At 50.4% G+C, this 23,417-nt stretch overlaps 4 protein-coding genes across 4 annotated transcripts; 2 read left to right on the forward strand and 2 right to left on the reverse strand.

Annotated features, from left to right (window-relative positions):
• Positions 1 to 7,551: 7,551 nt before the first annotated feature.
• CTRU02_205522 (uncharacterized protein) lies at positions 7,552 to 7,692 on the reverse strand (the record flags this gene model as incomplete). The annotated part of the gene is made up of 1 exon (XM_070204566.1): positions 7,552 to 7,692. The coding sequence occupies one exon, from the start codon at positions 7,690 to 7,692 to the stop codon at positions 7,552 to 7,554; it is 141 nt and encodes a 46-aa protein (XP_070061670.1).
• A 2,213-nt stretch (positions 7,693 to 9,905) lies between these two features.
• Positions 9,906 to 11,505, forward strand: CTRU02_205523 (nitrite transporter; the record flags this gene model as incomplete). Its single annotated transcript, XM_036722823.1, has 2 exons — positions 9,906 to 10,040; positions 10,102 to 11,505. The coding sequence occupies 2 exons, from the start codon at positions 9,906 to 9,908 to the stop codon at positions 11,503 to 11,505; spliced, it is 1,539 nt and encodes a 512-aa protein (XP_036585720.1).
• A 1,523-nt stretch (positions 11,506 to 13,028) lies between these two features.
• CTRU02_205524 (RecQ family ATP-dependent DNA helicase) lies at positions 13,029 to 16,986 on the forward strand (the record flags this gene model as incomplete). The annotated part of the gene is made up of 2 exons (XM_036722824.1): positions 13,029 to 13,455; positions 13,508 to 16,986. The coding sequence occupies 2 exons, from the start codon at positions 13,029 to 13,031 to the stop codon at positions 16,984 to 16,986; spliced, it is 3,906 nt and encodes a 1,301-aa protein (XP_036585721.1).
• A 2,695-nt stretch (positions 16,987 to 19,681) lies between these two features.
• CTRU02_205525 (karyogamy protein) lies at positions 19,682 to 22,873 on the reverse strand (the record flags this gene model as incomplete). Its single annotated transcript, XM_036722825.1, has 1 exon — positions 19,682 to 22,873. One exon carries the CDS (start codon positions 22,871 to 22,873, stop codon positions 19,682 to 19,684), a length of 3,192 nt encoding a protein of 1,063 aa, XP_036585722.1.
• Between the last annotated feature and the right edge of the window lie 544 nt (positions 22,874 to 23,417).

Consider the following 23,417-nt stretch of genomic DNA (forward strand, 5'->3'; position numbering starts at 1 on the left):
TTCTCTGTTGACAAAACAAGGATGTACCACCACAACAGTAGATCAATGAACTCGGCAATTCCTCGACGTGGTAAGTGACGTATTTTCTCTTCTCCCTCGGTGCTGCACAGAGTTCTCATTGGGCACGGACTAGCCATCCATTTTTCTCATGTTCCCTCCTTCTGTGTTTGTTTTTTTTTCCTTCAACGGACATGCAGTGCAATTAGAGCGACCGTCGATCACAACCATCTTCATTCAGCCGGCGGTTCACGGACCGGACGGACTCGGTCAAGTGCCCGAGTTTTACGGAACCCATCCGTGACGTGACCCCCGCCTTGGATCCAGCAAAGGATTCTAGCTGTCTCCAACGCCAAGTAGGTCACCCTTCAAACCTGACACGAACTGGTCATGACTCGGACCCAGTAGATTGGAACCCCAGTTTTCTGGAGACCGCAGGAAACTCTGTGAAATCCGACGAATCCGGGATACCGCTGATTCGAAACATGGGGTTATGAGGGAAGAGGTTTCTTTTTGATGTTATTTTCAGTCTATTCGGGCGGCCTCTGTTTCGAATGCCGTCGCTTAAGGTGTAGTCGCTTTCCATCCTCCGGCAACTCCGTCATTCGTCGGCTGCCGGCATCTCTTTAAATGCTTCTATGCGAGGAAACATTAACTTTCATCATCACCGTCTTCTTGTTATTATTACTGATGTTTATCTGAAGAAAGAGAATAAAACCAAAAATTGGTCCATAATCTCTTTAGAGTACTCGTTAGCGCTTTCTACCCAGTCATGTTCGAAAAACCCGCCAGATCCTACGCAATGCAATGAATTATACTTTCGGAAACGGCACTCTTTCATCTCGGGACACTATGGGTGTGATGGGTTCCGCGAGGCGCCATGGTGACATCGTTGGCCGGGTACATAGTATTGCGCAACACGAAATACTTTTTAAAGGGGCTTTTCTCGAGGGTTGGACCTTGCTGGACAGACGCGAGCGCCGTATTGCTTCGTGTGGCGATGCTTTACATAGCACCTGCCCTGGAGACGCTTTATCCCGATTCGGAGTCTATCGCGTCAGGCGCATAGCCGCCACCAGCGAAATTGATGGTGGATGGGGCGGGTGGTTCGATGTATCTTTTGTCTAAACACCCTTGCTCTCGTAAGTTGCGAGGAGAAAGACGACTTTCTTGAGCGCCGCGGACACCATTCAGGATCCCAGGTTTGGCTTGGGAGTTGACAGATGCTCTCATTAAGGGGTAGCATTTGCATGAAGACTTCGGAGGCAGTTTTGAAACTGGATCGCTGACGGAGTCACGAGCCCGAAAGAATGGGAAGTTGATCCGGTTCGGTTTGGGTTACCTTCCTATCAAAGAGCGACGTCAAGGGGCGCCTGTCCTTTTTTTACACGAAACCCGATGCCCTTGTGCTACGATTTCAGCACTGATGACCACGTTTCGCGGTAGTGCCCGCCTATTCTTGGTGCCAAGAGCTTTGGGGCTTGTGGCCCTGCGTCGGCTCTGGTGGGAGTTGTGTTTGGCGAAGGGGTTGCAGAGTTGTTTACTATTTCACCTGGCGAACCCCCATCTTTCTGTGTCTTCTCTTAAAGTTTATCGTCAGAATACCCTTGGTTGCTGCTGTCTTACATAGAGGCCGAAACAATATTACGGCAAGCGCAGCATGTCCGGTTTCTACAAATTGCACTCTGTGTCAAGTCGCATTTCAGGAACCATGGCGAGCGTATTATCGGGTCTTCAAACCAGTTTACCGGTTCATTTATTGTTAAAACAACATCGTGGCTCCAGTACTCGTTTTCATGTGTATACCAGCCCAAGCTATAGCCAAGCTGGAGAGCGTGTGTATTACGCCTGAACTCTGAGATCGACTGCTTGATACTATTCGGCCATTATCTCCTTGTTTCTATCATCCGGCGTGTCTCTTGTGTCAATGTGGTTAGTTGATATAATCTTGAAGCTGAAGTTGCTCGCAGGAGGTTAATTCTGCTTGTCGTGCCGGGAGACAACAAGCGCCTGCTGTCGCACTTAAGTGCGATCCATCAATCTGCAGCATTATCTAGCATACAATTGGACAATTTTTCACTTGATATCCATGTTTAAATAATGCTGCTGCCTTTACTTCTTGTCGCTTGCAAGCCTCCCGGCATGGACCTTATTTAGGATAAGACCATGGCTGCCGGGACAAGAAAACGACGCAGATTAAGGACCAGTTGTTGTGCGCTTGCGGTTTGGTTCTTAGCACCTCGACGGTTCTTTTTGCGGATTTACTGCTTTCGCGTTTTATCTTGAACTCATACAGGTGGAACCATACCCAGGAAACTCCCCAGTTGTTCAACTTTTTGCCTAAAACGATGCGACGCCGCCTGATCTTATCAGCTCTACGATGACGGACACTGGGTATCATATAAGGTTCTACTATTATGTATGGTTCTACTATTCAATATCAGTGCTAAAGTGAAACCATCGAGCTCTGAACTCGACCCGGAGGACAATCTGTTTTCATATCTGGGTTGCCCTTGTGGTTTCATCCCGCAGACACAAGGATCCTGTGAGTGCTGTTGCTGAAGTCATAGGTCTAGTTGCATGATGGAGTCTACAAATGGTAATGGGAGCTGGTATGAGTGAATCAGAAAAGCATGAGAAAGTGAACCGGGCGAGATGCTATGAAATTAACGAGACAGACAAAATAGTGAGAAGCGACAACTTTTGGGTGCAAGCGCGCGATCACTCGTTTTCCAGTAATTTATCAGGAAGCAACGTTTCCTAATCACTATTTCCACCATAAGAACACGCCGTAAGTAGCCCTTCCTTGGCTCATTGATATGGCAATGTTTAAACCAAATTGATGCTGGGCAAGCAGGTGCTATACAGTGCCATTGCAAATCCCACTTGATTGACAGCGCATAACACCACCTCTGAAAGCTTTGCTGCGTGTCTTTATTCAATATTGGTTGCTTTAGACCTAACGGTAACGCTAGTCACTTCATCTCTTCTCAACTTCACAACCACCAACACTTTAAAGACACCCATGGCACTCACGCGCCCGTCATGATTAGCCCATACCGTTTGGGAAACAGTTTACGCATTTTCAATGTCGCCGTGGCAATAGTTCACATGCACTCCATAACCTCAGACCGTAAAAATAAACAACGTCTATCGGTGCGAAAATGTCACTTGGTGTCTAAACATGACGGGAAGAGCGTCGCGTGACCTGTGTAAGGTGATAACAGGGTCCACCAAATAAACTTAGCCTTCAACACGATAATTTGCCCAGACCAGCAAGGATGCATTAGCCTTGACCCAGCCCTAGAATCACACAGTTCTTCAGCGCATGTTTGTCTCGGAGTAAAAAGCTGTCGATAATGCTGCAAGAAGAAAGTGCAACGGGAGGAATAAAAACCCATCGGATGGAAAGGAAAAAAATCAAAAAGAAATGAACTGAGTGCCAATCGCTGACGGGAATTGAGCCCGACGTGGGGGTCGAACCCACAACCTTGAGATTAAGAGTCTCACGCTCTACCGATTGAGCTAGCCGGGCGACTGAACCCAGCTTGTTTGTTGAAAGTTGAGGCATAGTGTTTGGCTTATGGATGGAAGGTTGGGGTCGACCCGGGATCCGTGTGCTTGGGTGGGTACACCTGAGGCGAGCTGTGTGGGCTAAGAAAATGGCGGAAAGATCGGGTTGAATTATTCTCTAGTCAAGATGCATTTTAGTGGCGTCCGTGTTGCATTGTGAGTAGGTAATAAGTGTTCTGTCGAAGCTGCATAGTCAGAATGCAGGTGAATAGTTGACTTGGCATTGCCGCTGATGTAAGTCCTGGAACCTGGAACCTGAAACATTTCATGGGGATTTAAAGTTGAGCTTGTCATACATACAAGCCCTAGCCAGTATTTATTTTGGCAGTATAGCCGCTTGTTCGCAAGCCCTCCAAACGTGCTAACCCTACAATCATTAGCACAGTATCCTGGCATCCTTTCTCATATACGAGGGAAAGGGTTTGGACACAGCCTTACCTCGCACCAGGTTCGAAGGGTCAAACATTCAAAAAGGGTCTTACTCAAAACTGTTTCGTTCGGTGATATCGGGGCAGTCGTGAGCGAAGGAGATGATGTGGAAAAGAGCGCAATGGTGCTACAGTTGATCTCTTCACCGGGGTTTACGCACAAGCAACTTCTCCACCGGTTTGGTTTACGTTTTGAGAATCTCAAACACAAGTTTTCGGGGAAAGTCGAAGGGCACCGTACGACGAAAGACTCCTTAGTAGGAGGAATGACTCGTAGTCATTCTGTATTTCTCGCTGCACCACCCAATACATCACAAGACACCTGGGAAGGAACAGGAAGAATATTGTATTCAAGAAAGAATGAGTGGGCTTCTAACACTGGGTACAATGCAGATAATGTCCTAGCCTCGGAAAAATCGTCTTCATTAACTGTGAGCCACAACCTGCTGTGTCCAAAGTTTACATGTCAGCTGAGTTATCGACATCTCCTTTGTAAATGTCTCCCTTTTCTTCCTCGAATATTTCCTTCGATATTACCAGAGGAAAGGATCCTGGGTCTGAATTGGCGGTCAAGGTGAAGGGCCAACATATTGGTGATTTGCTGGTATCCGAAGGAGCTCATCAAGCTCGTGGTTTCATTGTTATGAATTGAAGTACTAGTGAAGCCTTGAATATGTTAAAAAGCCGGTAATCCAGCATAGGTAAGTCGTCATATACTGGCACCCACCAACTTGGCAACAAATAATAATAATAAGGGGGGCTCGGTGGTTCAGCGCCTTGATTCTAACGAGCCCGGATATCAGGAGCACATAATGGAGAGACTTCAACTGAGTAGATGCTCCAAATACATTGATAACGCAACTGCATATCCTTTACATACGTAGGGCGTATGGCGAGGTCTATGGAGTGGTGGAATGTTAGTTCTGATCCAAGATCAGAAATCGTAGCGCCCTTTAGTAGCAGTAGCTGTTGGGGTACAGCGATGGAACCTCAAATATGATCATCTCCATTGAACTGCAGACGCTTTATTGCGTGGAACACCACTTAAAATCAAAGAATATTATTTCATGTTGAGTGTACATGAGAAAAGCTAGGTCCAGTCTGGACAAGAGAAGGAAGTTGATGAAGTTGGATGTGAAAGGGCCATCTTCTATAACATGGGACGAAAGGATAGAGATGTCAGCACTTATTCTGATGGAAGCAACACGCTTCGTTGAAGTGAAAGAAGATGAGGCCCTATGTTCATCTCGTTGATGCCTTCATTCACAAAGCCGAGCGTAGTAAAACAGGGGCCCAATTCGGGTAGGATAGATCCCCGAGATGAAATATGCCAGTGTATATTAAGGAACCAAGTTCTGCACTGACAAGACACGCATGAATCAAACCTGCTGCGACTGTCCTCGATTTTGATGTTGTACAGCCAGATTTCCTGTTTCGACAATTAAATGGCCGTTCCCTAGTCTATAAGTAGATGGCACCCATAGCCCCTTTAGAACATGACTGGATCAGGATAATGGGTTGGGGAAGCGGAGGCAATTTGCCGTTTCTGCCCAACAGAATGGGGTCGGAAGTTGTTGTCAGTCAGAGGGGGACCATGACCATCAGTGATGCCCTATCTAGCTAGATACCCTGATGAGCTTTTGCTTCTTCCAAAGTCCATATCCGATTTCCCCCCTCTAGCATCTATCTCTTAAAGCAGCATGCAATATTCTGTAACAAGTAGTGAATGCGACTTGGGCGCCTTTGTTGTCCATGCTCGTAGGACCTATCAAGCGCTGCTTGCGTGTTCTATAGTTGTCTGGTTTGTAATTTAATGAACCAAAATTCACGAGTACATCATTTGTAAACCATCGTGGCCTCTATTAGGGATAGGAGGAGAAGGGCAAGTGGATAGGAATGTGCGAGTGAAGGGTTGTCGATGAAGAGCGCCATAATGCTGTCGTGAAAGGTCCTTCAAGTATTACTAAGAAGTTCCAGTTGTTGCAACGGTTTTTAGGAAAGAATCTTCTGGATATATGGCCTTCTGCAACGCGTAGACGTCTGGAATATGGTATTTCGCTCGTGGCAGGAAGGTCTCGTGTGAAGCTAAAGGTCGACGTTCGAGAACAACAAGCCGCGGTGGAACTAGACGAAAGGGACTGTCAATGGGGGTGACACGAGAACCTAGTCCAAAAAAGGTTGTTAGAACATAAACGCTTCGAATATTCTTATTAACCAACATGCCGTTAGCGCATTCCAAAGCTTTGTACCTGTCCTGATGGTAGAGAAGAGACGGAAGACAGATGGCTGACCAAGAGATCGAAGAAAGATTACTCACTAGAAGAGATACCAACGACGAGAGAGAAATCACACAGTAGCCGGATGTGGAGTGCTGTGTGCGAATGCTTGATATCGAAAGTGCCCCTTTTCCGGAAGATGGGACTGAGATTATCTTCAACCTTCCGAGACCCAATTTGGTGCTATTGGCTTTCCGGTGACGAGAAACCTTTATGACACGTTATTACTATCGCAGAATAAGAAATTTTAACCCTACTGAGATTCTAAGGGCTTATCGGGATGGGTTTAGGTTCAAAGTCATCATGGTTTCTCTTTCAGCGGCCGCCCCGGTCGCAACTTGTAAATGATCCGTCAGGAAGTCAAGATGGTGCTTTGACACACAAGGCCCTCACGGCCCAGTATGAACATCAGTCATGAGTGTCTAACACATAGTGGATTTCCAATTGGGTTGAAACGCTACAAACTCAGGTGTACACTGCCAGATCAGTCATTTGTCAGTGACCGGAGCAGTCATACTCCCTGGGCTCCTAATCACACACCACACGATGCGATCAATAGTTTGAGCACATTTTTTCAAGTAACGTCAGCCTAAAACCGACCAAAGATATCAATTGGGTCGCGATACGAGACCGCAGGTTGAGTTTTTGATATCTTTGCTCCTGAAGGCCGAAACCGGGCGTTCAAAATCTTCCTGTTGGGCAGAGATATGGATGTCAAGGAGATCCGGAGATGCAAAATTCGATCCACTTACCCTGACGAGGGAGTAGAGTGTGATACCCAAGGTACGTTGTAGACACCTGTGGCAGCAAGATGCGCGGTTCAGGCTGAACAACAAACCCCACGCTGGCTGCTGCGCATTCGGTGCCATGATGCGTCCAATACCTAAGATGTCTTGGTATAGTTCTGCCAAATAACGGCAGCTGAATCGCATGACTTGGGGAATCGAACAATGCGTTAGACTGCCAATGCCGCTACTGAGGCCTCTGAGGCCTGTTGAGCCGCAAATGGTGCCTTATTATAGTTACAGTTAACAGATGCTTCTTGTCGTTCATGCGATGACGACACTACGAAGCATGGCAGCTGCTCTTCATATGCTGCTGTCCTTGTGTTCTGAATTTCCCGACAAAAGTCTGCCGCCGTGAGCTTCACCTCAAACAGCAATTGCTATCTATGAACGTTGAAGATATTGCCGCATGACGCATGGGCCGTTTGGCGTCTTGAGAGTTGGCGGCTGTCTTCCCGTTATCTTGAATTGAACATCTCCGCGGAGAGTGGCTTACACGTGTGAAAAGGCAAAAAGGGTCCGCAACGCCGCGTTAAGGTGGAGGCTGAAAGCGCTGTGCAAAACGCCCGCAACCCACGGGTGGTGTGCCGGATCCATCCATGCCAGGAAAGCGATGACCTGTGCGCCTGACATGGCGTTGATGTTCAAACATGTAGTTTGAGGCGAAAGACATGGAGAAATGAAGTCGGTTCGAATTGGAAAAGTCTGGACCCCATCACGGCACGGGGCAATTGAGGGACAGCCGGGAGGGAAAGCCGGGGATGCACGCCGCGACGGGAGACAAAGGCACCTGAACCAGACAAGCGGATTCTACACGTGGGGGCAGACGGCTGACATAATCCATGGGCCGATATCAGAGATTCGACAACCCCTGCAAGTGGGACCCTTGCGGCTGGGGTTCCTTGGCTCCGCTATCTCTTTATCTTATCTCAACCTCTCTCCAATACCAAAACAGCAGAGCAACACACATACACCCAGTCATCCCATTTTTCCCACTTGCTTCGCATACCCCTTCTGGCGCTCCCGCTGTTACTGGGGCTGGGGTTGTTGTCCAGGGGCAACGGCAGCGGCGACGTGGAGCCAGGAGAGTTGAAGGGGCTTACAACATTGCCCAATGATAGGGTTCCCGATTACAACAAACTCACTCTGCCCAACTATCCCTGGACCGTTGCCGAGAGATGATTGACGCTATGTACGGCAGACCAGCCCAGGATCAGCTATGATGGCTCTGCTGATACTCTTCGAGCGTCAAATGATGATGAGCCAGTTACTTTCGTGCAATTTCGGGTGAGCTAGATGTTGACCGAGGGCTAGCGTAAAAGAGCCTAGCATCAAGGGGCTACCATATGCCATGCCATGCGGCCAATCCCGCGCCCCTGTCGTTGTTGCGATCTAATTTTCCTAGAAGCCAAGCCGGTGTCTAAAAGTTAATTGCTGCCGGACGGGGCTTCACCAAACAGAATCACCACAACTACATGACATATTTCTCTCTGCGACTGTAGCATAACCGGGACTTTTACTGGAAAGAACAGTTCACTCGCTTCAATTCCATTCCATCATTGAAATTCTTAAAACGCATGCCACACTTGACGTGGGCCGTGGGGATCGACGCCAACGATTCGAGCATTCACCAGTCAGCTATCAGAGTCAGTATCCTTATCTCTTGGATGCCAGGGGTGGGACCTGGCTCGCCCGTTCCGACCGCATTTTGAGCGCCGCTGCGAGCCTCCAGAGATAAGCAATAAACTCACAAGCCACCGTTTCGTCGTATTGTTCCCCATTACTTTTCACCCTGTCCAATCATTGCTCTTTTAAAGCACTTTACTGAGCGCCCTAGACAGGCAAAGACCATCGAGATAAGGCATGAGCTAGTGCCAATGACCATCATGCTTGGCCCAGCTGCTCACCCTGAGCCTTCGTTATCTTGATACTGAGACTCCAAACAGCATTGTCGATGCAGTTCAACGTTCCTCAACCGCTAAACCATTCCGAAATAGCGGGTGGGTGGTCCAGCTAAGGGAAAACTGGGAAGCCCTATTATACTGCTAGCTTCACATTCGAATAGTTCTGTCGGCTTAGAGACCCCAATGTGCTTCGTCTTATCGCATCTTTAGATGCTTCGCTTCTATCCGGGTCAGAATCATGGGCCGCAGTTAAAGATACACACAGCCAGGGAGCCCTGTCGACTTTTTTTTCTCGAAGTTCGACTTGGCTCGGGTTGTCAGAAGGGTCGGTGGATCAAGACACAACGTGCAGGACTGGCACTCTCGCTCGAGACACCACCCTAGCGTCTGGACTTTTCATACTACAGGAAGTATTGTATCATTTACAGCCTCCCCCCCGAACAGAGAGTCTTATCAGAGATCGACAGGCGAGTCCGCTATTAAGGCTACCACACTGTTGGCCCGGTCGGTCTAGCTCTTTGCCGCCGCTTGGCCTGTCTCCCATCCCATCAATACGCCTCTATCACTCCTCGTTTTACACCCCCCTCCTCCCTTGTATCCCCACCCACTGAGCAAGGGAGTGTTCGCGGCAGACATTGATTCGGCTTAGCGTGGTGCTTCTCCGGAGATGCTTCAACCGCCCTCAATCTTAGGAAACCCTATGTTACTCGATTGCAAGTAGCCATATAAGACTCTTGAACGAACCTCCGTCAAGATCTAGGCATAGACATCAACATTCGAACACGCGACAAAGACCATTAAACGCAACCCTTTGACAGGGCTTAGCTTGAATACCCTCGATCTTCGTTGACAACGACTTATACGAGAGAACGAACATCATACCTTAGGGCCCCACACCACTCGACACTCTTCGTCACGAGAAACGCTGAAGCCCTTCTCACCATGGCACTTTCCGTCCTTTGGAAGGCACCTGAGGTGAACCCTATCAACCGCAAGGCCCGCAGTATCCCAGTTTTGAACGTCTTCAATGTCTACGCACGCGCCTTCCATTTCTCATGGCTTGGCTTCATGATTGCTGTGCGTATATACCTATGGCGAAGACCCCTCGAAGATCTTATCACTTACATACAATGCCTAGTTCTGGGCCTGGTACACCTTTCCGCCCCTATTGACGGTTACGATCAAGAAAGACCTCAACTTGACCGCTGCCCAAGTCGCCAACTCTAACATCGTTTCCTTGGTTGCGACCCTATTCATGCGTCTAATTGCCGGCCCCGCTTGCGATCGATTTGGCTCCCGCATCGTCTTCGGTTCCTTGCTTCTCATCGGCTCTCTCCCCATTGGTCTCGCACCGCTCGTCAAGGATGCTACAGGCCTCTACATCAGCCGCTTCTTCATCGGTGTTCTTGGTGCGACCTTCGTCCCCTGCCAAGTCTGGTGCACTGGTTTCTTTGACAAGAACGTGGTTGGAACTGCCAATGCCTTGGCTGGTGGCTGGGGTAACGCTGGCGGTGGTATCACCTACTTCGTTATGCCTGCTGTCTACGACTCCTTCGTTCACGCCCGCGGCTATTCTCCCGGCCAGGCTTGGCGCTTGACTTTCATTGTTCCCGTAATCTGCCTTATTACTTGCGGTCTGGGACTTCTCCTCCTGTGTGAGGACACTCCCACAGGCAAATGGGCCGACCGTCATCTCCATGCCCAGGAGAACCTTCAGTCTCACGGCGTTGACGGTGTTGTTCGATCTGATGTTGTTGATGTGCCTGGGGGCATAACCGACCGCACTACCAGCTCCATTTCATCAGATGTCGAGAAGAACAGCAGCCACAGCAAAAACGGTGTCATGACCGATAACGAGGCACCCCTTTCCCGCTCCGAGATGGTTGAGACGGCACATGGCGACACAATTGTCAACCCTACTTTCAAGGAGTCTATGAAGGTTGTTTTCTCAGCACAAACCGTCTTCCACGTCGCCACTTATGGCTGCTCATTTGGCGGCGAGCTGGCCATTAACTCCATCCTTTCATCTTACTACTTGAAGAACTTCCCCTCCCTCGGTCAGACTGGTGCCAGCAACTGGGCTGCCATGTTCGGCTTCCTCAACGTTATCACCCGCCCTGCTGGTGGTGTCGTCTCCGATCTTCTGTACCGATTCGGCGGCCAAAACCTCTGGCTTAAGAAGGGATGGATTACTGTGTGCGGTGTCCTTACCGGTGCTCTGCTCCTCCTCATCGGCCACCTTAACCCCCACGACCAGGGTACGATGTTTGGTCTCATTTTCCTGATGGCCGTCTTCCATGAAGCAGGCAACGGCGCCAACTTCGGTCTCATTCCTCATGTCCACGGCCACGCCAACGGCATCGTCTCTGGTGTGACTGGTGCTGGCGGCAACCTGGGTGGCGTTATCTTCGCCATTATCTTCCGCTTCATGGATAACGGCACCAACTACGCCAAGGGCTTCTGGGTCATTGGATGCATCCACATCGCCGTCAACCTCTTAGTATCCTGGATCCATCCTCTACCCAAGGCCCAGCGCCACTAAGCGTGGGCTTTTTGGGAACATTCATGATAAAGTAACGGCCTCTTTTTTACTGTTATTTAACGATCCAAGTCTGGATGATGTGGGGCACAGATAGAATTGGTAATTGGGAAAATGTAAGGAGTAAAGGATTAAGAATTATGATATCCATGGGTTAAATTCTACGTTAATACTTTGCAATAAAAGGCAACTTAACTTTAACTTTATGTCTCAAGTCCAAACATAACTGTGTCCTTCAATGTCAGCGAATGGGTGACTGAGAGTCGCACGAATATCCGGATTAAGGTGTAGGCAAAGGCGCAGGCGAATGGTAAAATCGGGACCTTACTGCTTGACCCACACGCATTGAGAGGCTCCATTGTATAACAGATCCCGGCAACCGATCGGGTTCAAGTGTCCGTCGGTATCTTTCATCAGTGCAATAACTGCGTCATCACGCCAGAACACGACGAGGAGAATTGCCGCCATTCAAAAAGAACCGAAATGGAGATATGTGACGTCAAGAACTGAATAACCCCCAGAGACTGCACGTTATCCTATCGCATATGCGACTGGATCGACATCTACCCGAAGCTGCCGCTGCTCCGCCCATACATATGCATCCTCCGTCCCGCCTCCACAACTCTTTTCGTTCTACATTGATAAGGGACGCAAACCTCCGTCTGGGGAAGTTTTGCGCTAGGGAGCTGGAAACCTGGCCGACTGGGTACATGGATAAGGCGTTGTAGTGCTTAAGCGATACTTCCACCGCCGGTAACAGTGTCAGTGTAGGATACCTAACCCACCATTGGGTCTATAAGCCTCCTACTGGGAGCTGTCAGAAAACGGCTGAATCCTTCATCTATTTAGGGACTCATGGGGTGGAGCAGGGTGCTACATATGGGGAGACTGCCTATTCTTGAGTCACGCAACACATATGCTGACCATCTTGGGCCTTTGGCTGGAGGTCCGCTGGCTAAACTTACACTGAGCATCGGGAGATAAACTCCCTCGGTCGGACGCTGAGTGCGGAAACTAGGCGAACCAGCTCCAAGCGAATCGCCGTCGAAACCTGAAACTGTCGCGTTTATACTTTATGTTTTTCCTGATATTTACAACTCACAATCGATGGTACAGGAAATCACGTTGCTGGGAAACATAAGAGAGGCATACTTAAAGCAGACGGTGACCTAAAAGACCTTATCTCATCAAAGCCAACATCAACGGATGGTACTAGTGTAGATAAAGGAACGTTAATTGGGATTTTAGAGGCTCTGATAACGAAAGCCGGAGTTTTGCCGACCGAGCCAGCTCCGACGCCAGTTCACGTGAATACGAGTCCTGGTCTGCTGCCTATGGAAAGACGCGCCGACACGCTAGCTAAAGTGGGCGGGGGGGCAAACGCGCTCGACACCACCAGTGCAGAGCTCGACGTAAACACCACGACCAACCTTGCAGATGCCCGCCATAGAGCCCAAGTAACACTTCGAACTACGTCCCCGATGACGCCCAATGAGCTCCCAAGTGATTTATTTGCAGACGAATAAATGACTCGAAACAACCTTGGGGACCAACTTTCCTGGCTGCTCGGCAATATCTCTATCTGCAGACCGGCCGAACTTTCGTTCCCGCCAGCCCGCGACCCCTCAGGCATCGAGTCTTCCCAGTCGCAGCAGTCGCGCTCCGGAAATTTAGGATCTCAGCAGGAAATCCCAAGCCGAACCGTATCGCACTCGAACATCGACCGTGCGAATGCGAGACAAGCTCTTCATGCCTTGGATACGGTGGATCAGCAGATGCGCGATTCCAGGGTGGCGATAACAGAAGACTCAGACTCCATGGCGAGGCTGGCATCGTCTTCGAGGACTAGGAAGCCCTCATTGGCTGTAAAGCAGCAGCAGTTGCTGACGCCGTCTTCAACAACAAGCGGTGGACGTTTTCAGCAAGCCTATACGGCCAAACTACAACAAGAAGGTGGGTTCTGTGTGCACGAACGGTTATTAGGATGCACTGACCCAGGATGTAGAGGCTCAAAATGGACGAAGCGACCGAATTGCACCTTTGTCGTCGCAAGACAGACGAAACAAGCCTGCGCCAGCCCCCACACCGGATTTTCTTGACGATGATGATGATATGATTCTGGATTTGACCGGCAACGATACGATCTTGTCTTCGGATTCAGTTGCACTTGATGAGGGACTTGCATTATGGAAAGATGGACATGATTCGAGATCGGAACCTTTGTCCAAGAGGGGACAAAAGAGAAAGAGTACGGAAATGAGCAAGGCAGAGGAGTGGAACTCGGACTCGGATGAGTTCCCCGACATTTACAAGACGTTGGGCACGCCAGCTCCGAAGAGCAGTCGATCGGTCAACGACGCAAAAACCATTCCATCAAGTCTCCGCCGGGCAACTGCCGATAAAGGATTCGTCGAGGAACACACCGTCACGCAGACGATTAGCCGGACGCAGCGCACCTACAAAATGACGGACGATTCGCACGGGACACCACCTCGGATACCGATGGCACTAGGGAACCAGAAAGCCCTTGGACGGACACCAAGCAAAGCTTTGAGGATATCATCAAGTCCTGAATCGAAGACCAGGGCAAAATCAGCAGGGCCACTTTCGACTCAGCAGCGTGCCAAGCACAGAGTTATCCAAGATTCGGACGATGAGTTTGACGATGGAGATATCGATGCAGATCTCCTTGCAACACCGAGCCGAAGTACGTTCATGCCAGCCTCTGCGGCACGCTCGAGACCAGCATCCTTTTCAATAGACGATGCAGAGCTATCAGATGAACTCGTCGCCCCCGATACACCATCCCGCTCTCAACCACTTATGTTGCCACCGGACGATTCTATAATGAGTGTTCAGGTTATCTCTCGCCAGGAAGATTCAACAAATGCATTATCCCAGCAAACAAACTCTTCTCAGGGACAAAAATCCACCGTACTTAAGTTCATCTTGAGTACTCCAGACGCAATGAAAGTGAGGGAAACAATGATCCAGGAAAAGCTCAGACAAAACTCCGAGGAGTATAGTAAAGTTCTTAGGGAGGGTTCCAAGGAAGATCGTGTGAGGCATAAGTGCGAGAAAGAGTTGCTGTTGAAGCAAAAATCCTGCCTCAAGGAAGTCTTTGAGCTCCTGGAATCTTATGCAAAGCTTGATGACGAGAGAGAGGCACTTGTACAGCAAATTGCTAGCGCCTATGATGAGGGTCGCGATACTGAGCAGGACGAGAATCGTCTAGACGAGCTGGCAGACAGAGTTAGGCCCTTGGAGCACTGCATCGACCAGCATCTCCCGAGCGTTGGCATCGATGGGGAATCCTTTATCGACGACTACCACAGGTCAAAGACTATCGTCATGGGCACGCAACCTGACCAAAAGGCTCCGTCTAGAGCGTCCAGAGATGCGACAATGTTTGCGGGGAGCGATAATCAGGTCATCCATCAAACGCAATTCCCCGGATCGTCACGACTTACCGACCCAAGGGACCACTCACCACCGCCGTTTCCGAGAACTAGAAACCAGGCTCCCAAAAGTGCGAAAACCAGTCGAAGAGACGATTTTGATGACGAGTTTTTCGACAATATCGAAGATGACTTGCATACGTTCCATCCTCCCGCACCGCCTATTTCTAGACCTACACCAAGTCGGAGGAGCCCAGTAAAAGCATCACGTTCGCGAGCTCTGGATATGTCCAGTGACTACGGCGATGATGCAGATGCGGACATGCTCGCACTAGCGCAGGACTTTGAGCTTCGTCAGTCGTCGTCCGCGGAAGATGCCACGAAAAGGAGAAGCGTTCTCACTGCGACGTCAGGCAACGCTTCGCAACTTTCAAAATCAGCAGCGCCTTTGAAAAAGAGAGAAGCGTCCAAGGCGAAGCTGTCGATACCACCCGAGCTAATGAAACATCCCTGGTCGCCAGATGTTGGAAGGGCTCTGAAAGACAGGTTCAGGATGAGAGGTTTCCGATCCAACCAGCTTGAAGCTATCAATGCCACACTAGCAGGGAAAGACGCGTTTGTGCTGATGCCGACTGGTGGAGGAAAATCGCTTTGTTACCAGCTCCCAGCTATCGTCAATAGCGGAAAGACGAGAGGAATTACAATCGTCGTCTCTCCTCTTCTCAGTCTAATGCAAGATCAAGTCGACCATATGTCAGCACTGAACATCCAGGCCGTCTCCTTGAACGGCGAGACAACTGCTCAGAAGCGAAACCAGATCTTTTCATCCTTCAAGGAGAGAAGCCCAGAACTCTTCATTCAGCTACTCTATGTCACGCCTGAGATGCTGAACAACAGCCCATCTTTCATGAGGGCGCTGAAGACACTTTACTCAGGCAAAAGACTTGCGCGGATTGTCATTGACGAAGCTCACTGTGTCAGCCAGTGGGGTCATGATTTCCGGCCGGACTACAAAGCTTTGGGTAAACTCCGCCATGAATTCCCGACAGTGCCTATCATTGCACTGACGGCAACGGCAACCCAGAATGTCATTGTTGATATCAAGCATAACCTGGGCATGGACAACTGCCAAGTATTCTCCCAGAGTTTCAACAGACCGAACCTTACCTACGAGGTTCGTAGAAAGGAGAGAGAGTTAGTCCACAAGATCGCTGAGCTCATCCAAAACAAATACGACCGGAAATGCGGAATTATTTATACGCTCTCGAGGAAGACATCCGAGCAGGTTGCCGAGAAGTTGCGCGATAAATACGGCATTTTGGCGCATCATTATCACGCGCAGATGCCAGCCGAGGACAGAATCAAAATCCAAAGACAATGGCAACAGGACAAAATCCATGTCGTCGTGGCAACTATTGCTTTCGGGATGGGTATCGACAAGCCTGATGTCCGATTCGTTATTCACCATTCGATCCCCAAAAGCTTAGAAGGTTATTATCAAGAAACGGGACGGGCTGGCAGAGATGGCAACCCGTCCGATTGTATTCTATACTTCGGGTACCAAGATGTTGTTACGTTGAGGAAGATGATTGCAGACGGCGAAGGCAATGAGGTACAGAAGGAGCGGCAACGGGTGATGCTCAATCGGGTCACTGCGTTCTGCGACAATCTGGAGAACTGCCGCCGCGTTGAAATTCTTCGTTACTTCGGCGAAGTATTCAATGGGGACGACTGCAACAAGACGTGTGACAACTGCCGAGCAGGGGCTGTTTTCGAACAGAAAGACTTCTCGGACAAGGCCATTGCGGCTATTCAAGCGGTGGGGAACCACGAGAAACTGACTATCAACCAGTGCAGTGAGATTCTCATGGGAAAGAGATATCAAGCAAACCTTATCCCGCACCCGGACGACCCCCATGGCATCGCTAAATCATTGAAGAAGCATGAGATTGAGCGCATCATCGACAGACTTACAGCTGAGGAGGCCCTAGAAGAGGAAAATGTGGTGAACAGGAGAGCCAACATTGCGATTCAATATCTCATCGTACGTCCATACATTTCTTCCTATTCTCCTTACGCTGCGTAAACTAACTTGAAATTGAAATTAGGTTGGTCGTAACGCGCAGCTCTTCCTGTCAGGGCGCCGTAAGCTGTTGCTGTCCGTCAAGGTTTCCGATAGGGATAGGGAACCTTCGGTACCAAAGCCCAAAAAACGATTGAAGAAGAGCAAAAAGGATGATGACCAAGATGTGGAAGACGGCCCATCTGTGCATCTTCCACCTTCGACAAATGTATCCTCTCCTGCGCAGGCGAGAATTCAGAGCAAGAGAAAGAAGGGCAAATCCCTGGCAACAGTCGTGGATACAGATGACGAGGATGAAATGATACGGCAGGAGGAACAAGGCTTGTCGATGCACACGAATGGGTATGCGAAAGACGGCTTCGTTATGTCTGACGACGACTCCGAAGAGGATGCTTTCGAACCTCTGCCCAAGACGCGCAAGCAAAGCAACATTTCTCGTAATGTTGGTCCTCGTATCGAAGAAGACAGTCGGTTGGGTGAGCTCGACGAGCTGCACCGGGACGTCGTCTACAATTTCGTCCAGGATGCGAAACAGGTGGAAGAGTCCCTGCGCAATGCGCAAAACCTTCGAAAGCCACTCTTCTCGGAGAAGAGCTTCAGAGAAATGGCTATTCGATGGACGACAACTCTGCCTCAGATGCGCAAGATTCCAGGTATCGAGGCAGAGAAGGTGGAGAAGTTTGGTAACAAGTTCATCCCATTGATCAAGCGTTTTCAGAGCAACTACAACGCCATGCTCAGCATAGCAGATGAGGCTGATGAAATGGATGTCGGCGATCAAGATGTGGTAGATTTGATCAGCTCTGACGAAGATGACGACGATGAAATGGAAGATGAAAATAATGAAGAGGAAGAGGCCTCAAAGTACTTCAACAGCGGCCCGCCCCCCTTGGCCCCTGTTGTTCAAGCGTGGAATGAGCGTATGAAGGAACTAGAGACTGCACCGTGGACTCGAGGCTCGTCGGGTACGTCGACACGAGGACGTGGTGGCGGCCGAGGTGGCAGAAGATCAGGCTTCCGTAAAAACTCGGGAGGGTTCAAAAAGGGTGGTGTGACCAAGCGGAAGGCGTCTGGCGGCACAAGCAGGAGAAGCGGCGGCGGGGCTACGGCTTCAGGATCGAAGAGCTCGTCGTCGGCCAACGTTTTTGCCAAGGGTGGAAAGAGAGGCGGAGCTAGCGGTAGCAGGAGCGGTGGCGGTGGCGGCAGCGGCATCGCAATGATGCCCTTTTAAAGCAAGAGACGGAAGTAAACGATACAGCCATGATACGAAAACAATCCAGAGTCAGCCTCCCCACTTATTTAGTTATGGGGAGGAGAGCGAGGCACATGGTGGGCATGGCAAAAGGGGAACTGCTTTCTACGTATGTATGTGGGGGAGGGAGTCCTTATCCTATGGCATTACATTATTTGCCACACTCATCATGAAGTGGAAGAAGAAGAAGGCATTGGAGTTTTCTGTTATTCACAGTCATGGCGACGGCGTGGGCTATTATCATGATTGACATTGGCGGTTTGCACGGGCTAGGCGTCGACCAGTTTGGTCTGGGACATGATGAATCTTTTTTTTTTTTTTTTTCCCCTCTGGCGCAGCGTAGGCATGCATACACAAAGGCAGAAAAAAAAAAATCCGGCTCTTTAATGCCGAAAATATGACTACAAAATGTTTTATCCCCTTCACGGGGAGATGTCAACTTTTACACATGGGCTCATCATCTATCTATATCTGGATGTGTGTGAGACACGCCTCGTAGTATAAGGTAAAAGGAGATATCGCTGGGTACATGTCCGTCCGTCTTGGCTAGCGGATGATTTCGTGTAAACATGAAAGACGACGGACTGCCTACGTGACTTAAAAGCTGCTCACACTGTTAGAAACTGTGCCGGAAAGCCATAATCAGTCGCTGCGAATATTCAATCTGCGCTGCCTCTTTCTGCATAGCTAGCTAGCCTTCTCCTCCCCCCCTGCGATGGACAGTCTCTCAACTACTACGAAATTCTGCCGAGTTACCTAGAATACTAGTATTGATGGAGGGTATCGAGTCTCGTTAGGGAGTGTTTTAGTACATTTGCTGTGGGCAAAAAAAAAAAAAAAAAAGAAATAAAATAAAACAGTCAATTAGTCTTTTTCTCTCTTTTCTTCCCTCGGTGGTCTGTCATCCGTGTGGTATACCAGCCTCATGTGCATGGTTGACGGGACGCGCCCCGGCGCGCCCAATGTGGTGGCTCGAAGCTTCTCCGTCGTCCATCTGCAAACGGCTGGCCTAAGAGCTTTCCACGCCCTCCTGATTCGCCAAAGACCAGACTCCATTCCACCCTCCAGGGTATAATACCAACATTCCAAAGACCACCGGAAAAGGCAATTCCTCTCCAGAAAGAAACGCCGTCCGACAGATCCTAACCCGACGCCATGCCACAAAGCAATAGAAGTAAAACCACCCAAATGGCATTGCCGTTAAGCCATAAAGGAGGGTAATGGAATATGTACAATGTTTCCGTCGTTTCAAGACGAAGAGTTCACAAGCCCACGAGCAGCATGGAATCCGCACACAATCTCGTTTGATAAGACGAGTTCATATACAACTCGTTCGTGGGCGCTACTATATCAAGACCGCCAACGGGGTTTGCTCCTGGCATTTGTGTCCAGACCTTTTGTAACTGCTGAAGAGCTAGCTCTCCGCTGCCCTGATATGGCGGACTCCTAGGCCCGCCATCGGGGCTTACTACTCGCAGCTGAAGTACTTTTAGACAACTCTGGCAGAGTCTTGCGGGTGGCACTGCGAGGCGTCATGCCGAAAGAGGGTGTTTCTCGGCCAGTTGTTGCGCTCGGGGCTTTGGGCTGGGGCAACAAACTGGTTCGCCGAGTCGAAGCGAGAGAGCTGGCGGGGCGACTTGGTCGTCTGTCGTCGGCAGTCAAATGAGATCTGGGTGGCTGCAGAGAAGCACGCCGGCTGGACTGGGATTCTAAGCCAGATGTCGAAACAGACGAGGACAGGCGTGGCTTTGACAGCATTTGCTGGGAATACGGACCAGGAGAGGCCAATCGCTCGCGGAACGATAGTTTAGAGGGAGGTCTCTTAGTAGGGGTATCTTCGGGCATAGGCGATGCGGAAGAGTCTCGGTTGAACGGACCGCGAATTGTAGGTAGTCTACTGCCACCAGGCGACGATGATCGTGGAGTTAAAGAAGAAGGTGGACGAACAACAGGCGATGTACTTTTAGCATACGGGCTTGGTGATGTGAGGCTGAGAGGCTTGAAGTTATGTCCAATGCCGACATCCGTGGTATTTGTTGAGCTGTTCCATCTAGGGCGGTTTGGTAGCGTCGAGTGAGGTCTAGGGATGCTAGCCGCAGATGGGGTGCCAAGTCTCGAGGTCATGCTCGACAGTCGGGAAGTCAAAGGCTTGCGCGTGACCTGGGACGGCGTCGGCAATGACGACTGTCGCCGTCCCGAAGGCTGCGGCAGATGGCCACTACTCGCCGAACGATTCTTCGCCATCTTGGGCGTGGGTGTCATAGGTTCAAAGCCAAGGCTTGACATAATGACTGATGAAGGAGGTGAACTGCCCGGAGTCTCGCGACCGCTGCCAATTGTTGAGCGATCATTCGATAACATGCTCGAGATGGAGTCTCTCAACTGCTGGCCCCGATTGTCCGCTTGAACCTCATCAACCACCACATCCATCTCTCTCATTTCGTCCTTGATCGACTCCCACTTGGACTGCATCTCCGCGTGAAGTCGCAGGATCTCACCGTTGACTGTGAGTCGATCCTTAACGCCCTTGTCAATGATGGCCAAAACTCGTTCGATGGCAGGGCCGTAATGAGTCTTCTTGGCATCGTAACTTTCAATCTTCTTGCTCATCGTAGGCGGACTGCTCAAGTGCACGCCAGTGTCGACACCCTCTCTCAACTTCTTCATAGATCTTTCGACAGATTCGATCATCTTCTGGGCCTGGCGTCCAGCGCCACGGAAAACCAGGACCCATCGATCCTCACCCAACTCTTTCCGCAGGGATTCAGCATCCTTTTCCAACTTCTTGTAGCTGCCATCGAGTCCAGCGCGTCGCATCTCCAATTCTTCGCAAGCTGTCGGGAAGGACTTCTCAGCCCTGGCTGCGAAAACAGCGAGTCTCATAGGGAGGAAGTCTAGTGATGCGCGCAAAGGTTGCATTCTCGCAAACAACGCCAACAGACTCGAGTCATCCTGCGACAAGGTGGGTGTGCTTGGTGATGTTGATCCAGGGCTGAGAGCCAAGCCTGTCAAACTGAACCGCGTCTGAGCTTGCGTCTTTGACACTGGGGGAGGAGTATCCTCCACGATGTTTTCCAGATCTCCTATATCAACGCCGTCGCCAGTCGCTGCAGCCATCAGGGACTTATGGCGACGCTCTTCCATCTCGAACACCAGGCGACTCAGTTCGTCCATTTCAGTCTGAATATCTCCGAGGACTAAATTCCAAAGCTCTTCCCACTCCATTGCAATTTCCACCTGGCCTTTGACGGTGTTCAGGGTTGCTTTTATGTTGGCCCACTCTTCGATGATGGACTCCATCTGGGAAACGGCACGATGAAGGTCGGTAGGCGGAACATCGGCTATGTCCTCACGACATTGCAACTCTTCGATGGCACTAACATAGACTTTGATCAACTCCTCGAAGCGATAAATGGCGTTCTCAACTTCTTCCAGACCTTCGCGGCCACCCGCAGCTGCCCATTCGACGTCATCATCACTGTCCAGGCCACCGATGACCTCTGAAGCCTTGTAAATCCAGCTCCGGATTTGCTCGGCAGCGTTGATAAGGGCCTTTGATGCGATCTGGGCGGTCGGGATCGCGGAGACTTTGCTTGAAAGTGACTCAGCATCGGGAAGTTGCAAAGAAGTTAGCTGAGCTAACTGGTTAGCGAACGAGGCGCGCGAAAGTGTGTAGATGGAGCCTGGTCGCTGGTGACTAGGATTTAAATAAGAGGCTAGGTCGGGTGTGAATTCGGCTTGCGGGACGGGCGGCGTGTCCTTCGGCGGCGGAGGAGGTGGTTGATCAGTGGATGTTTGTGAGGCGCTTCGTTCGAGATGCTCTCGTCGTGTCTCGAGCTGGACCTTAGTGCCGTTTCCATTGGTGTGGTCGGGCAAGCGGTACTTGTGTGTCTCCATGTCCAGCGGTTCTGTTGTTATGATCTCCGGTAGGACAAGAGACGCGCCCAGGGCAACGTCTGTGGTGGACGACGGTGCTTCAGTGCCGGGCCGTTCTATTGATGCGTTTGTTGATGTGTTTGAAGCTTCCGAAAATTTGTGGTGCAGTATACCCTTCCACGGGCGGCCACGACGATGTATTATCGAATCGCCGGAGTTCGTCTTATGGTTTTCGTCGAGTTGGCGGATTTGATCTTCGGGCAAGCGGCCAATGTTGTCTTGTTGATTGGGAAGCGGATCTGCTGACTTCTTGTGAGTGGCCAAACCAAGTGCCTTGAGGCGTGCAGTCAAACCGGGCGAGGGTTTGCGCGGTTGGATGGTTTTGTTTGCGATGGGCGAGCCGGACTCCGATGCGAGACGGGAAATTGTCGAATTATTGTGCACTGCACTTGCGGGCGATCCTGTGGTAGTAGGATTGTTATCGGTATTGGCGATGTTGTTGTTGTTTACGACTCCGAATGGGGCCTGCAGCTGGAAAAGATGGGGACTGGAGACGTCAGAGAATCCCAGGTCTAGGTCCGCTGTGGTTGTAGGGGCGGCCTTCGGGGCCTGTGCCTGATCCGGTGGGTGCCCTGGGTGCTGTGGACGCTGTAGTTGGTGGCTGGGAACCAACTCGTTTGAGGCGTTGGCATCGGCGGTGTTGTTACAGCTGACTTCTGCCTCTGCCTCGGCCTCTGCCGCAGCTGCTCCCCCGACCGACATTTATTCGTGTTTGTTCTTCCCAGTTCTATCGTGATTCACAACAAAGACGATGGACAAGACTGGGAACGGCAACAAGGGAGACAATAAGGGCCACAAATAGCGACTGAGCTGGCTCGTGGATTGACTGGGTCCGATGGTCCTGAGACTGGGTGATAATTGGGTCGTGTTGACTGATCCTCGCTGGGTTCAGTCGGTTTAGCCGCAGGTCGCCGACAAGAGCAGTGCTGGGATTGCTGGGAATGCTGGATGCCTGGGTGAACTCCTCAAGCGCACTGTTGTCAATGCCTTAGTCGGTGGGGTACAACGACAGGGACTCTAAGCGGCCGAAGAATGGGAATGCAATCGTTATTGGAGCAAAGGGTGAATGAACGCTGCAGTAGGATAGGACTGCAGAGCGCCGGTGGTTTGCTGGCGTGGTTTTTTGGTTGGCCACGCGATTGGGTTGGGCTGGGATGCAGAGCGAACGGGCGCGGCGTAAACTCTTAGTACGTAATGTAAGGCAGAGAGCAGCAGAGCAATGCAGTATCCGACCACTTTGCCTCAC

Source organism: Colletotrichum truncatum, assembly GCF_014235925.2.
Source record: "Colletotrichum truncatum strain CMES1059 chromosome Unknown Contig_0003, whole genome shotgun sequence".
NCBI classification, from domain to species: Eukaryota; Fungi; Ascomycota; class Sordariomycetes; order Glomerellales; family Glomerellaceae; genus Colletotrichum; species Colletotrichum truncatum.